General features: G+C 37.5%; 1 protein-coding gene across 2 annotated transcripts in view; it reads left to right on the top strand.

The window, feature by feature from the left end:
- The window catches only part of COG5 (component of oligomeric golgi complex 5), a 279,105-nt gene that overhangs the window by 211,606 nt on the left and 52,791 nt on the right, over nt 1–14,708 (top strand). For both annotated transcript variants that reach the window (XR_009600484.1, XM_042248525.2), the window contains exons 13-14: nt 3,778–3,939; nt 6,106–6,205. Coding sequence is in view for 1 of the 2 variants with exons in the window: in XM_042248525.2 (XP_042104459.1) it covers nt 3,778–3,939; nt 6,106–6,205 (262 nt within the window). In the remaining variant the exon portion in view is untranslated. The remainder of the gene's footprint in view (nt 1–3,777; nt 3,940–6,105; nt 6,206–14,708) is intronic.

Raw genomic sequence — 14,708 nt, 5'->3', positions numbered from 1 at the left:
ATCACAATAAAAACAAAGCACATAAAGTGAATTTTTAAAAGTATGTTCACGCACAAATTTTTAATGAATGTTTAAAGCAGTATTCATAGTTACCAAAAGATAGAAACAAGCCAAATGTCCATCAGCAGACAAATGTTATATATCCACACAGTGGAATACTATTCAGCCATAAAAGGAATGAAGTACTAACACTTGTTACGGTGTGCCTGAACTTTGAAAAAGTCATGCTAAGTGAGAAAGGCCAGATACACATGCATATACTGTATGATCCTATCCATATGAAAGTCAAGAACAGCAGATCTCTAGAGATATAAAGCCTATGTAAAGCCTATTGGTGGTTGCGTTAGGCTGGGAATGGGGTGAGAAGGGTAAAGATTTTAAAGCTGAAGGGTGTGAGGTTTCTTTTGAAGGTGATAAAAATGTTCTAGGTTTGAGCATGGTGATGGTGGCACATACCCATGAATATACTGAAAACCATCAAACATACACTTTAAATGGCTGAATTGAATGTAAGTCTCGATAAAGCAGTTTTCTAAAAAAGAATAGGAAAGGAGGAGGTGGGTTCAATTCATCTGAGGTTTTGATATCAACAAAGGAATAAAGCTACTCTTTCTTTGGGATAAGAAGAAAATCAGATGTAGATGAAATTACAGAGGAAAAAGAAAAACTGGCATTAAGTTGACTAAAGATCATTGCAGTAGTTTTGGTCTTCGTGTAGAAACAAATGGTCCGCTATGGAGAGTGAAGGACTGCAAAGAAGGGTTTTAATACCTTGAGCTTCAGGTCTCTTGAAATCAAGGGGTTTGTATCAGTGTTCAATAGAAATAATTTCCTTTTTCTCTGGAATGCTTGGGCAGCTTAGCAGCAGGTACAGAGACCATCTAAATGAGATATTTCCTACAGTTTTGAAAGGAAGGTAGATTAGAAAAATCAGGATGCTCATGAGAGCACTTGAAATGCTGGGCTGATGGAGGATGAGCACAGCAAAGGATTTCACAGCACTGATCACAGGCAGGTCAAAGAGCAAGTTCTTTTGAGTAAAATCTAGTGTTTTTATTGATAAACAAAACCCAGCATGTTTTGTTCCATCTGTTTGCTCTTATACCTCATTTTTTACTGTTCTCCTGTCACTTAAGTGCTCTGCTCCTCTCACTCTGGCAAACTCAGCCAGGTATAAGTCCCCTCTCAGGGCCTTTGCACTTCTTCTCTCCTCATGAAAGTGCCTGTTCTGGAAATCTGTGTAACTTGCTCCCTCCTTTTTCCTCATATCTTCCCAGGAAGCCTTGCCTTGCCTCACTCTATCTAAAGTTGGATAAAAACTGCTCTCTGGCTTCTTTGCTTCCTTCTTCTCTTAGAATTTATTACTCTTCGTCATATTCCACAATTAAGTCATTTAAAAGTTTTATTTCTTCTTTTGTGTGTTGTCTCTTTAAGAGGGCAGGAAATTTTTTTAGCTGACTTCATTGCTACGTTCCTCACTTCCAGGAAGTACTTGGCAAATTGTACACATTAAAGAGAATTTGTAGGAGGGATGGGGGTAGGGGCAAGTGGAGGTATGGAAAGTTGTCTTTAAGCTTGGAGACAGACCTTAGAGGTGGAGCAGTTCAAAATGATGACTCAAAAAGTAGACGTGTAATACAGGATGGGCTTCCCCGTGTGGCTCAGCAGTAAAGAATCCTCCTGCAATGCAGGAGACGCAGGTTCGATCCCTGGGTTGGGATGATCCACTGGAGAAGGGAGTGGCAGCCCACTCCAGTATTCTTGCCTGGAGAATCCTATGGACAGAGGAGCCTGGTGGGCTATAGTCCATAGGGTCGCAAAGAGTTGGACACAACTGAAGTGATTTAGCATGCATGCAAGCACAGGATAGGTTTTAGAAAAGCTGTCTGTTTTGACATAATCACCAAGGATCCTACACCCACCATGCCTAGTTCTTCAGTTTTTCCAAAACTAACAGGGTGGAATAGGGTAGGGAGCAGGGGAAGCAGGCCGCCTTGGGAGCAGGGCTAGGGTGAGGCTAGGCTTCTGCTGCTGCCTGAGGCTGGACCCTGTCACACTGTTCTTCTGTTGCATCTCTGTGTCAGTGGGTTGGTTTCCTGCAGCAACCACAGGCCTTGGCCTTGCTCTCAGCCAGCTTCTCAAACATAGAGCATAGAGCTGCTTCTCCTGTGCAGCTGCTCACAGATCTGCTGCTGGCAGATAGCCACCTAGGCCCTGGCAACTTTGTTTCTGGAGTAAAACTGTAGGACCTTCTGGGTGAATCCCTGGAGAAGAGGAAGAATGTCAGTACTTATAATTTAGTGCTGAAATTTCTGTGGAAGAAAGAAGAGGATTCTTAAGGGCAGTAAATGGTCAGAGCAGAAGTAGGGAAGATGTTTAAGTAGCTGGTGTGGACCTCAGTAGAGGATTGACTCAGACGGATTTAGGCACTAGTTCTTCCCTGTTCCTACTGGGCTCTTTCATCATCTATTATAAAAATTATAGTTATCACTCCACCTGCACATTTCTTCACTGGGCTGTAAAGCAAATTTCATCTCTATCTTCATAGCGCTTAACAAGGGCTGGTACATAGGATTCTCGGGAACTATGTGTTGACTGAAATACTTAACATTGAATGAGAAAGTGTTGAGAGATAACCATGGAATTATGATGTAGGAGCCAAGAGCGTTGTGACCTCTAGGTCTTGTCATTTGACCAACAAGAGTGGAAAATGAGAAAGCCAAGTTTCTGATAGCAAAGGAGCAGGTCAGATGTTTTCAAGATGAACATTTAGGATGAATTTAGGGGGATTTTTTTTTTTTTTTAAGATAATGGAAAGGTAGGTAGAAGGATCATAATCAGGGGTGATGTGAGAAGACACAGAGTTAATTATATGGTTATAGACATTTGATCATAATTTTCAGAGGTAAAATATAAGTGCTAATAATTGGACAACTAAATAAAAAGCAACAAAAATAACTGAAAACATTGGAGGTCTGGAAGAGAAAGAAGTGTTTAGTAGGTTAATTTTAGTTTCTGAAGAATGTTATGAAAGTAAGAACTCCAGTTGGGAGTTTTTTGTGATTTTGTGGGACTTGTACAAACACTTTTTATTTTGTCCTCATTTTTGTTAGTATCAGTTTTGGTATCAGAAGGGTGATAAACACCTACATTTGTATACTTCCCTCTCAGACGCTGAGCTTATGAGAAGTGCATCTATGTGTGAAAAGGGTGGAACTGATGGGAGCCAGTCTTTGCAGAATTGCCTCTCTTGTATGTTGTGTAGAAACAGGCTAAGTGAAGACATGTCCCCATTAGAATTAATAAGATTTTACAGTGTTACTCTTATAGTTTCAAGTGACAAACTTGCTACAGTAGGTCCTGGGGCATATTATTTTACATTTATACCCAGGAATTATATATAAATTAAAATGTTTAATTCTTTATAAGTGTTTAATTATCAAATGTATATAAATATATTTATACATTTTTAAACAAAATTTTTCTGTTGTCCATATAAAGTTATCTTCTATAGAAGAGATGTGTTTTTAATTTATTTTTATTTTTAATTGGAGGAGAATTTACAATGTTGTATTGGTTTCTGTCCTACAACAATGTGAATCAGTCATAAGTATATATATGTGTGTGTGTGTGTGTGTGTGTATATATATATATATATATCCCTTTTTCTTGAGTCTTATGGAGGCTATATTTTTAAGAAAGGTATTTATAACCTGATACCATAGTATTTAGTCTTGTATAATTTAAGTTCATTTTTAATAAACTTTGTTCCCACAGTCCAGAAAAGGCTTTGAAAGACTCGCTACAACCCTATGAGGCTGCATATCTATCAAAATCATTATCTCGACTCTTTGATCCTATCAACTTGGTTTTTCCTCCTGGTGGTCGTAATCCTCCTTCTGCTGATGAGCTTGAAGGTATCATTAAAACTATAGCAAGGTATGTGTTTTTATATAATGGCATGCCATAAAATGCCCACCACATTTGTTAGTGATGTCTGATGGCAGGACATTTTAAATTTATCTCTAGTTGTTCAAGTAATTAGTCCAGCAATTAAATCAAGAGTTTTGCAGTGAATGAGTGCACATGTCCTAAGTACTTGAGATTCCAATTAATAAAACCATTTAAATACAGTCTAAAAATAGTCATTTGTAATTGTTCTTTATCTTGTCAAGGATGCAGAGTAAACCAACCTAATTCTTTATACCATAGCAAATTTCTGGTTTTATGTAGGACAGTAAATGTAAAAATAATTTTACAGATTGAGAAGCTAAAGCGTGGAGAGTAATTTTTTTTTTCTCTTAAATCCAGAAAGTACTTCATGGTGTACAAGTATTATAATCCTGATTAGTCTACTGTGTTTGCTATTTTAAGCTTCCTAAGTTGAATGTGACAGCTTTTTAAAACTCTTAAAAGGGAAGATATCCTAGCAGAGGTGCCACCTGAATGCTTGCAGACAATGTAGTTATACTGTTGTCTTTAGACGTTTTATGGTCACCCAGGCGACCCAGTCTGCAGTTGAGACTCTCAGTTCCTGTCATAGTATATAAGTTGTCATAACAGTAGGTCTCTACATTTATAGGTGAACATTTTATGAGTGAAAATAGTTGTTAGGGCATATAGGACCAGAGTATAGAAGTTTAAATTCTTTTAGATTACACATCAGATAATGATTCTGAGGCATGTGAGAGTAAGACTAGAAAGCCACAGGTATAATCTGCAGAACCTTATACAGTGTTGAAAGAGCCCAGAATCTTGATCCTAAATCTCTCCACAGTTACTTTGACTTTCAAAGGCCTGGCTCTGGATTGTTAAGCCCTGATTATATCTCCATTATTTGTTTAGTATAGTAGTGATCAAACCAGTCATTAATTCAACTTGATCTCTGACCTGTTTATGGAAATATTAAAGAAGTAACTCCCTTTCCCCTGTGCAACTTGACCACACTGTGATTAGTTGTAAGGTGGGACTTGAAAAAGCATACTCATGCCACTGACCAATAGAATGTGAATACCAGGGTTAATTGTGTCTCACTGTTAATTATGTCGCACAGTGAGATTATGTCTAACTGTTAAATGAAAGGGCATTTTTTATGCACATGAAAGTGAAAGTGAAGTCGCTCAGTCGTGTCTGACTCTTTGCGACCCCATGGACTGTAGTCTGCCAGGCTCCTCTGTCCATGGGATTTTCCAGGCAAGAGTACTAGAGTGGGTTGCCATTGCCTTCTCCAGGGGATCTTCCTGACCCAGGGATCAAACTCAGGTCTCCTGCATTGCAGGCAGATACTTTACCCTCTGAGCCACCAGGGAAGCCCCTTTGATGCACATAGTAAGCACTAATGTTAAAGTCTTTTGCTTTCTTCATAAAGAAAGTCTGGGAAATACCAAGATTCTTTCTGCTACTTCAGAGACAGTAATTACTTTTCTTGCTTTCTACTCGTATATGCATTTTCATGCAGTTTTTAACTGCTGGTATACTTTACATGGTCTTTATAAATACTTTTTTTTAGAGCAGTCAGCTGAAGTGTCCCAAATAATCCAGTGTAAAAAATTGAAAATAAGCATGGCAGAGAAATCAGGAATCTAGATTTTTAAAACTTCCAGTTAAATCCTTGTTGTGCTTCTGATATAAAAAAGCTACGCTATCAAAATAACATGAATTGGCATAATTTCTACAGAAACTTAGTATCTTGATATATCATGTAATTTATATTTTTAGCCTATGTCCTTCCAAGGTCATCATTTCCATTCAAGAGCTGTCATTTCCTTGCAGATGTCTGTGATATGCAGTGTCTCTAATTGCACTTATCAGTATGAACAAGAGTGCTACTTGAAAAATCTGTACACAATTTACTCTTCTTAATCACAGCCTGAACCCACACATGACATGCTTTTATTAATGAGAAACTGGTCATTAACCAAACCATCTCAGGGCACTTTTTCCTAATGCTGAATTTAGGAGGGAAAATGAAACAATCCAATCAATCCTTAGAGGCACCCAGGGAAATCTATAAAAAGAATCACCTTGTTGTTTAATGGGTTTAAGTTCATATACTTGTCTTTGTTGATAAGCTGTATTGCTAAAGTCTGCTTTTGTTTTCTTCAGTGAACTAAACGTAGCTGCTGTTGATTCAAACCTCACATTAGCTGTGTCAAAAAATGTGGCAAAGACCATCCAGTTGTATGGGGTAAAATCAGAGCAGCTGGTAAGTGATAATCACTTCTGTAAACCTTGATTTTGTTTCAGATAACTAATTATACAATACTTGACTAGAAATATTGAATTGACTGAATAGTAATTTACTGTAAAATTTTAAAGTGAAATTTTGAAACTTTCTAATGAATTTAAATCAGAAAAAATTGTTACGTCTATTAAAAAATGGCCCTCCTATCATTGCCACGCTTACAGAATGCAGGCAAATTTTGTAAGACTTTTGAAGAAATCTATGTGCCACATTATGAGTTAAATTATGTATATTTTTAAGTATATTAATAATTACTTCAAATTGGTCAAATTTCCTCTCCTGTGGTCACTCACTCCAGGTATCATTTATGTACTGTTACTTAGTGTGAAATTAAGTTGAACCATTAGAAAATGATTGGAGGATGTTAAAAGCTTAAACTGTAAAAGAAAAATATTGATTTACTTTCTAAAGTTTCTAGACCGTGAAAGTTTAACTCCAAAATTACTCTATTTGAGACAGATGATTGTCCATATTTAAGCTAATAACTATATAACTGAATCATAATCTTAATTCTCTACATTAATGTTTTTAATTAAGTATACATATTTAACTAGTAGGTGTGTATGCTAATTGAAATCCAAGGAATAAGACTATAGTATATCTTTAACTGTCATTGAAGAATTTTAAAGAATGTGCCAAAATGTGATCTCTTTACTGTCATTGTAGGGATCTCCAACCGTGGTTTTTTTCTGTGGCCTCCCTTACTGCTCCAATTGAAACATGGTAAAATGAAGTATAGTTGACCCTTGAACAACTTGGGGGTTTGAGGCACCTACACTCCCTGCAATCAAAAAATCTACATATAATTTATAACAACATTTTCATTGTTCCTCCTTATCATCCCTTCTACCTCAGTGGAGTCGACCAACTGTGGATTGTGTAGTATTTACTATTTACTAATACTTAGTATTTACTAAGTACTGTAGTATTTACTATTGAACAAAATCTGCATGTCTATAGACCATTGCAATTCAAACCCGTGTTGGTCAGGGATCAACTGTAATCCAGTTTTATCTGTATCCAAGTGGTTCAGTTGGTTCTGGTATAATTTTTAGAGTTGGTTGGTAAAAGATTGAACTGAAGGAATTTGCATAAAATGACCCTTGGTGGTAACAGTCATATCCTAAGGCTTCCTGCTTTCAGTTCCAGTGGGTGGCCCCATTGTGTATACATGTTAATATGGTGCTGTCTTCTATTCAGTTATTCTTGCAACCTTGACAGATTTGTTTTAAGCATTTTACAAGCATTTTTTTAAACATTGTTTATTGAGAACTGGCCCCACAGAGACCATGGAAGCTCTTAGTAGGTAATTAGATCATTAATTTTTCTCTCTTTCTTTGCTATAAAAGCTTTGTTATGATGTTTATTACTTTAAAAATATGGTTTATTATTATAAATGAAATTTAGTATTATATCCAATAGAAATCAATGTAATTACTAAACGTGTCAGGAAAAAATAACCTCATGAGATGATCCCACCAGAAGATAACATAAGGAAGAGCCAACATATACATGGAAAATAGTTCACTTTTCCACGTCAGGCAAGGGCAGTAGTAAATGGAACATGTGACTTCAGTTAAGTCAGTAATGACAAAAAGCTTAAAAAAATTTAAAATATATCAAAAACTTTTGATTGAGTTGATGTTCTTGGCCAGATTGTCTGTGATCCTAAGTTACTCAGGCCTACCATCCTAAAGTGCTAAATTAAGGGTAAGAGAAAGTCACTGAATTAAAATTTTTTAAGTTAATTTTTTTTTAAGTAGTTTTACTTTTCTACTTTCATTTTAGTTTTTAAAGAAAGCTTAAGTATTACTTGGGCTTCCCTGATGGCTCAGAGGTTAAAGTGTCTGCCTGCAATGCGGGAGACCTGGGTTCAATCCCTGGGTCGGGAAGATTCCCCTGGAGAAGGAAATGGCAACCCAATCCAGTATTCTTGCCTGGAGAATCCCATGGACAGAGGAACCTTGTGGGCTACAGTCCACGGGGTCGCAAAGAGTTGGACACGACTGAGCAACTTCACTTCACTAAGTATTACTTAATAGTACAAAGAGCATCATTTGTTTTATTTTTTTAAAAATGCTATTGAGCATCGACAAGTAACATTTTAATGTTCATCTCTTATTTTTTGGCTGTTAATAACATTATTTCTGCCACTCCTGTATGTGTTTATCAGTTCAGTCATTCAGTCGTGTCTGACTCTGCAACCCCGTGAACCGCAGCACACGAGGCTTCCCTGTCCATCACCAACTCCCAGAGCTTACTCAAACTCATGTCCATTGAGTCAGTGAATGTCATCCAACCATCTCATCCTCTGTCATCCCCTTCTGCTCCCACCTTCAATCATTCTCAGTGTCAGGGTCTTTTCAAATGAGTCAGTTCTTCACATCAGGTGGCCAAATTATTGGAGTTTCAGCTTCAGCATCAGTCCTTCCAATGAACACCCAGGACTGATTTCCTTTAGGATGGACTGATTGGATCTCCTTGCTGTTCAAGGGACTCTCAAGAGTCTTCTCCAACACCACAGTTCAAAAGCATCAATTCTTTGGCGCTCAGCTTTCTTTATAGTCCAACTCTCACATCCATACATGACTACTGGAAAAACCATAGCTTTCACTAGATGGACTTTGGTTGGCAAAGTAATGTCTCTGCTTTTTAATATGCTATCTAGGTTGGTCATAGCTTTTCTTCCAAGGAGCAAGCATCTTTTAATTTCATGGCTGCAGTCACCATCTGCAGTGATTTTGGAGTCCCCCCAAAATAAAATCTCTTCACTGTTACCACTGTTTCCCCACCTATTTGCCATGAAGTGATGGGACCAGATGCCATGATCTTAGTTTTCTGAATGTTGAGTTTTAAGCCAGCTTTTTCACTGCCTCAAGAGGCTCTTTAGTTCTTCTTCGCTTTCTGCCATAAATGTGGTGTCATCTGCATGTTTGAGGTTATTAATATTTCTCCCAGCAATCTTATTTCCAGCTTGTGCTTCATCCAGCCCAGCATTTCAGTTAAGTAATTTATTTTTCTCAACCACTCACCCTATCCGTGAACTTGAGGACGTCCTTTGCATTGTTTCCACCCTCAGTAAAACAAAAGAAAGTCATCTTAACCAAGTGTATGTTCTTAAACACAAGCCATCCTTCCCACTGTCCTGTCCACACTGAGCTGCTGTGCTCACTATACTGATAATCTGTATTGCATGGTCTGTGTCCTCTGTGTTTTTAAATTTGACAGGTTTTATTCTTTGATCTTGCCATATTTCTCTTTATAATTATTTTGCTGAAAACATTTAGTGGAAAATAGACAAGTATTAAATCTTTAGTGGGAGAAAAATTGAAACATGTTAAAGTAGAATATCCATAAGTGGAAATGTTAACTTGAAATTTAGTATAACTAAGTCTGTAAAGGGAGAATTCTTTTTACGGATGAGATATTTAGGCCTCAAGTCCGCAAGGTTGAAAGAGACAAAAATGAGATCATTAATGGTTGAGTAGTGAGATAGATAAAGGAAAGCTAGAATTTTAATGACAGTGTGTTTCCAAAAAGGGTGACTTGAAAATGCAAAACCTGAAATGTAAAATGAGCAGCTCTCCAGGATCCTATGTTTATTTTCCTAAAGGTTAGTTGTGGAAGTTTCTTGGCTATCAGAACATTTTAGTATGCTTAACCATAGCCTTAATTCACAACAGGAGAAAGAATCATAAAATGATTTCTCAAGTTGGTTCTTTCTGTGGACCATCATTATGGTTATCTAAACTTACTATGTGTATTTGGATATATTCTTCCATAAGCCTAAAAAAGCTATTTGTTGTTTCTTTTCAACCTTATCATTTGAATGTTTTAGGATATAATAGAATATATCATGTATGGATTATATGCATAGTACATGTATTTGCTTATACACATGTGTAAGCCTTCTTTTTTACTAATTACCAGAGTTGTGTGTTATAAGAACCTAAAGTTCTATAGGGACAATTTCTTACATCCTGTTTTCTGACTCTTAAATGGTACCAGAGAATTCATTTTTTACAGTTAGAGTAGGGCCATAAAAATAACTGCCATTATTAAACATCTACAGTGTCTTGGATTGTACCATTTATTTTTTACAACAGCCCTTGAAATGAAAGAATCTGCCACAGCAAAATGTGGAAATTGAGGCTGAGAAAGCTTTGTAGACTGCCCACTATAGACTGCTAAAAACACAGTGCCAGCTAGCAAGTCTTGAAACGAGCATCAGACTCACATTTGAGTCTAGACTGAGCTAAAACTCTCTTGTACCACAACACAAATATATCTTTCTTTTTTACTTAAGTACTATTTTGTGATTTACTTATTCATTTTGCAATATAACATAGAGATCTGTATCTACTGTTTTAACATTGAGTTGGCCAAAATGTTCATTTTGGTTTTTCCCAAATGTTTGTTTATTACATCGTGTGAAAAAACCCTGAATGGACCTTTTGGCCAAACACATACATGCATAGTATGCTTATGTATCATAGTTTATTTCTTCATTCTTAATGGATAGTGTCTTAGACCTTTTGGCCTGCTATAACAAAATGCCATAAACTGGGTGACTTATAGACAACAGCAGTTTATTTCTCACAGTTTTGGAGGCTGGCAAGTGCAAGATCAAGGCACCAGCAGATTTGGTATTTGATGAGAGCCCCTTCCTGATTCATAGATGCCTATCTTTTTTCTGTAAGCTCACAGGGTGGAAAGGGCAAAGGTGGCTTTCTGAAGCCTCTTTTATAAGGTCACTAATCCCATTCATGAGTGCTCTGCCTTCAAGTCCTAGTCACTTCTCAAAGTTGCTCAGTCGTGTCCGACTCTGTGACCCCATGGACTGTAGCCTACCAGTCCATGGGATTTTCCAGGCAAGAGTACTGGAGTGGGTTGCCATTTCCTTCTCCAGCGCATCTTCCCAACCCAGGGATCGAACCCGTGTCTCCTGCATTATAGGCAGACGCTTTACCATCTGAGCCACCACGGAAGTCCTCAAAGATTCCACCTCCTGATAAATATCACCACCTTGGGCATTAGGTTTCACCATATGAATTGCGTGGGTGCTTAGTCAGTCAGCCGTGATGCTTTGTGACACACCTTGGACGGACTTTAGCCCACCAAGGTCCTCTGTCCATGGAATTGTCCAGGCGAGAATACTGGAGTGGCTTGCTATTTCCTACTCTAGGGATCTTCCTGACCCAGGGATCAAACCCACGTCTCCAGTATTGACAGGTGGATTCTTTATTGCTGCACTACCTGGGAAGCCCTTTAACATATGGGTGGGGAATTACAAGCATTCAGACTATAGCAGATATTTGGATAATGTAGTTATTTAATTTAGAAATAACAGGGATTTAGCCTTGAATTCTCATATGTGAGTTATAGGTCATGGGGTTTAGTTCCTTTCACATATATTTGATTTAGTATATGTCCTGTGAATATCAGCCTTTAAGGTGCTCTTTTATGAAAATGAGATCAGTGTTTTATATTATCTTCATTTAAAAATTCTTATTTGTCTTGACAGCAGTTGGGAAGTTATAATTAATTTATTAAGCTAAGTAGAATTTTATGTTCCAAATATACACATACCTGTAGATGTTTATATTATAATATCTTATGATTGAGTTGAACAAATTGATCATTTAATGGTAATATAGTGGTAATTTATATAGGTCTGAAGTGTGACCATTAGTAGAAAATGTCACTAGACCTTGCTATTACAAGTTTGAATCAATGATATGTTTAAAGGAAATTAGAATATTAGTATACAAGGAATTTTTATGGCACCTTGATAATTCATAGACTTATAAGCTATTGTGATAACAAAATTATAGGCAAACATTCTTTTTAAAAAGTAAATTGTTAAGGCATTTTCCAATAATAACTATTATCTGATGGTTTTCAAAAATGACATGTAGAATCTTAGTGTAAGTGTCAAATGTTATAAAGTGTAAAAAAGTAGATTGGCGTTTAATTAAGTTGCAGACCATTTGAAACAGTAATAGGAATGACATTTAAGGGGAGGTTTCAACTTCAGTGCAGGTCAGTAGTTGTGTATGATGAGGTCAGTAGCTCTAGATGGCAGTAGGGTTTTTTAAAAGCTTTATAAATATATGCTTTATTCTTTGTATAGTTAATAACTTTTTTGGAGACTTGACATTCTTATAATGAAAGAAAGCCTACATGATACAGAAGCATAGGAGTTTGACTGTTTTAGTTTTAAAAGGATGACATACCTGGGTACTGCTCCATATAGCCTTCATGTGGTAGTAACCTATGTTATTAACATTCAAGTGAAAGATTTTTTTAAATAGAAAATCACTTGGTTGAAAGAGTTTTCATATTATGTGCCAACAGGAAACATACCAGTAGATTCTCTTGGACCAAATACAGTTTAGCTGTGATACAAATACACTGATCCCTTTGGGCTTCTTACTCATTTGATTCTTTAGACGGCTTTCTGCTTTTTTCTCCCTCTGTTCTTACGTTGGACTTCTTTTCTTTAAGGTAGCTTTCTGACCTGCTTCCCAGACTTATAAGACCTTGATTTTCTGGGACTGTGGCAGATCAGTAGTAAATGGTCAAGTTGTCTAAGATTTAGTCAGCCATGGTGAAGACAGAGACAAACATCAAGTAATGGTTATTGTAATTAGGAAATATTTTCAGGAGAAAGTAAGCAACTCAGTTGTCACTTAAAGTCTGAAAGTCTGCATTATCTGTTGCCACAAAAATGCTGTATGATAGACAGCCACAAAATCTGAGTGGAATGCAGGAAGCATTTACTGCTCATACGTCCTGGGACCAATGAGGGGCGGCTAGATGGCTTTGCCAGTTTTGGCTGGGTTTACTCCAGAGCAGGCTGGCTGCTGATCAGGCTGGCTTTAACCATAGTCAATCCTCTGTTCTTCACATCTCTGATCCTGCAGCAGGCTTTTCTGAGCTTGATCTCATGGTGAAGGCAGAGGCACAAGAAAGGAGCCCCAGAAGTCTGGCTCACCAAAGCAACCCAGCCAAGGTGCAGATTCAGACAGCACAGGGTGTGCATGCAGAAAGAGATGAAGGACTGGGGCCAGTTACGCCATCCATCACAAAGTGAGAGTAGGAACTTGGCAAGAAAGAGAAAGCTTGTTAACTCTTCTTTTTTAATCACCAATTGCCTAATCTCCCTACTTGAATCCCAGTAATGTGTATTGCATTTTTAAGATACCGTGTATATATGTATTGGGATATAATTGACACGTAACATTATGTTATTTTAAGGAGCAGAATGTATTTTTTTTTTCTTGTGATGGGAACTTTCAAGATTTACTCTTATAGCAACAAAAAACCCACCACATTCAGGTATGACCTAAATCAAATCCCTTATGATTATACAGTGGAAGTGACAAATAGATTCAAGGGATTAGATCTCATAGATAGAGTGCCTGAAGAACTATGGACAGAGGTTCATGACATTTTACAGGAGGTAGTGATCAAGACCATCCCCAAGAAAAAGAAATACAAAAAGGCAAAGTGATTGTCTGAGGAGGCCTTACAAATAGCTGAGAAAAGAAGAGAAGCTAAAGGCAAAGGAGAAAAGGAAAGATATACCCATTTGAATGCAGAGTTCCAAAGAATAGCAAGGAGAGATAGAAAGCCTTCCTCAGTAATCAGTGCAAAGAAATAGAGGAAAACAACAGAATGGGAAAGACTAGAGATCTCTTCAAGAAAGTTAGAGATACCAAGAGAACATTTCATGCAAAGATGGGTACAGTAAAGGACAGAAATGGTATGGACCTAACAGAAGCAGAAGATATTAAGAAAACGTGGCAAGAATACACAGAAGAACTGTACAAAAAAGATCTTCATGACTCAGATAATCATGATGGTGTGATCACTCACCTAGAGCCAGACATCCTAGAATGCAAAGTCAAGTGGTCCTTAGGAAACATCACTACGAACAAAGCTAGTGGAGGTGATGGAATTCCAGTTGAGCTGTTTCAGATCCTGAAAGATGATGCTGTGAAAGTGCTGCACCCAGTATGCCAGCAAATCTGGAGAACTCAGCAGTGGCCACAGGACTGGAAAAGGTCAGTTTTCATTCCAATCCCAAAGAAAGGCAATGCCAAAGAATGCTTGAACTACCACACAGTTGCACTCATCTCACACGGTAGCAAAGTAATGCTCAAAATTCTCCAAGCCAGGCTTCAGTAGTACGTGAGCTGTGAACTTCCAGATGTTCAAGCTGGATTTAGAAGAGCCAGAGGAATCAGAGATCAAATTGCCAGCATCCTCTGGATCATCGAAAAAGCAGTAGTTCCAGAAAAACATCTACTTCTGTTTTATTAATATGCCAAAGCCTTTGACTGTGTGGAACACAACAAACTGTGGAAAATTCTGAAAAGATGGGAATACCAGACCACCGGACCTGCCTCCTGAGAAATCTGTTTGCAGGTCAGGAAGCAACAGGTAGAACTGGACATGG

The sequence above is a fragment of the Ovis aries genome, chromosome 4 (assembly GCF_016772045.2).
Source record: "Ovis aries strain OAR_USU_Benz2616 breed Rambouillet chromosome 4, ARS-UI_Ramb_v3.0, whole genome shotgun sequence".
NCBI classification, from domain to species: domain Eukaryota; kingdom Metazoa; phylum Chordata; class Mammalia; order Artiodactyla; family Bovidae; genus Ovis; species Ovis aries.
The sequence above is the reverse complement of the archived record's forward strand: the minus strand, read 5'-3'. Positions and strand labels throughout refer to the sequence as shown.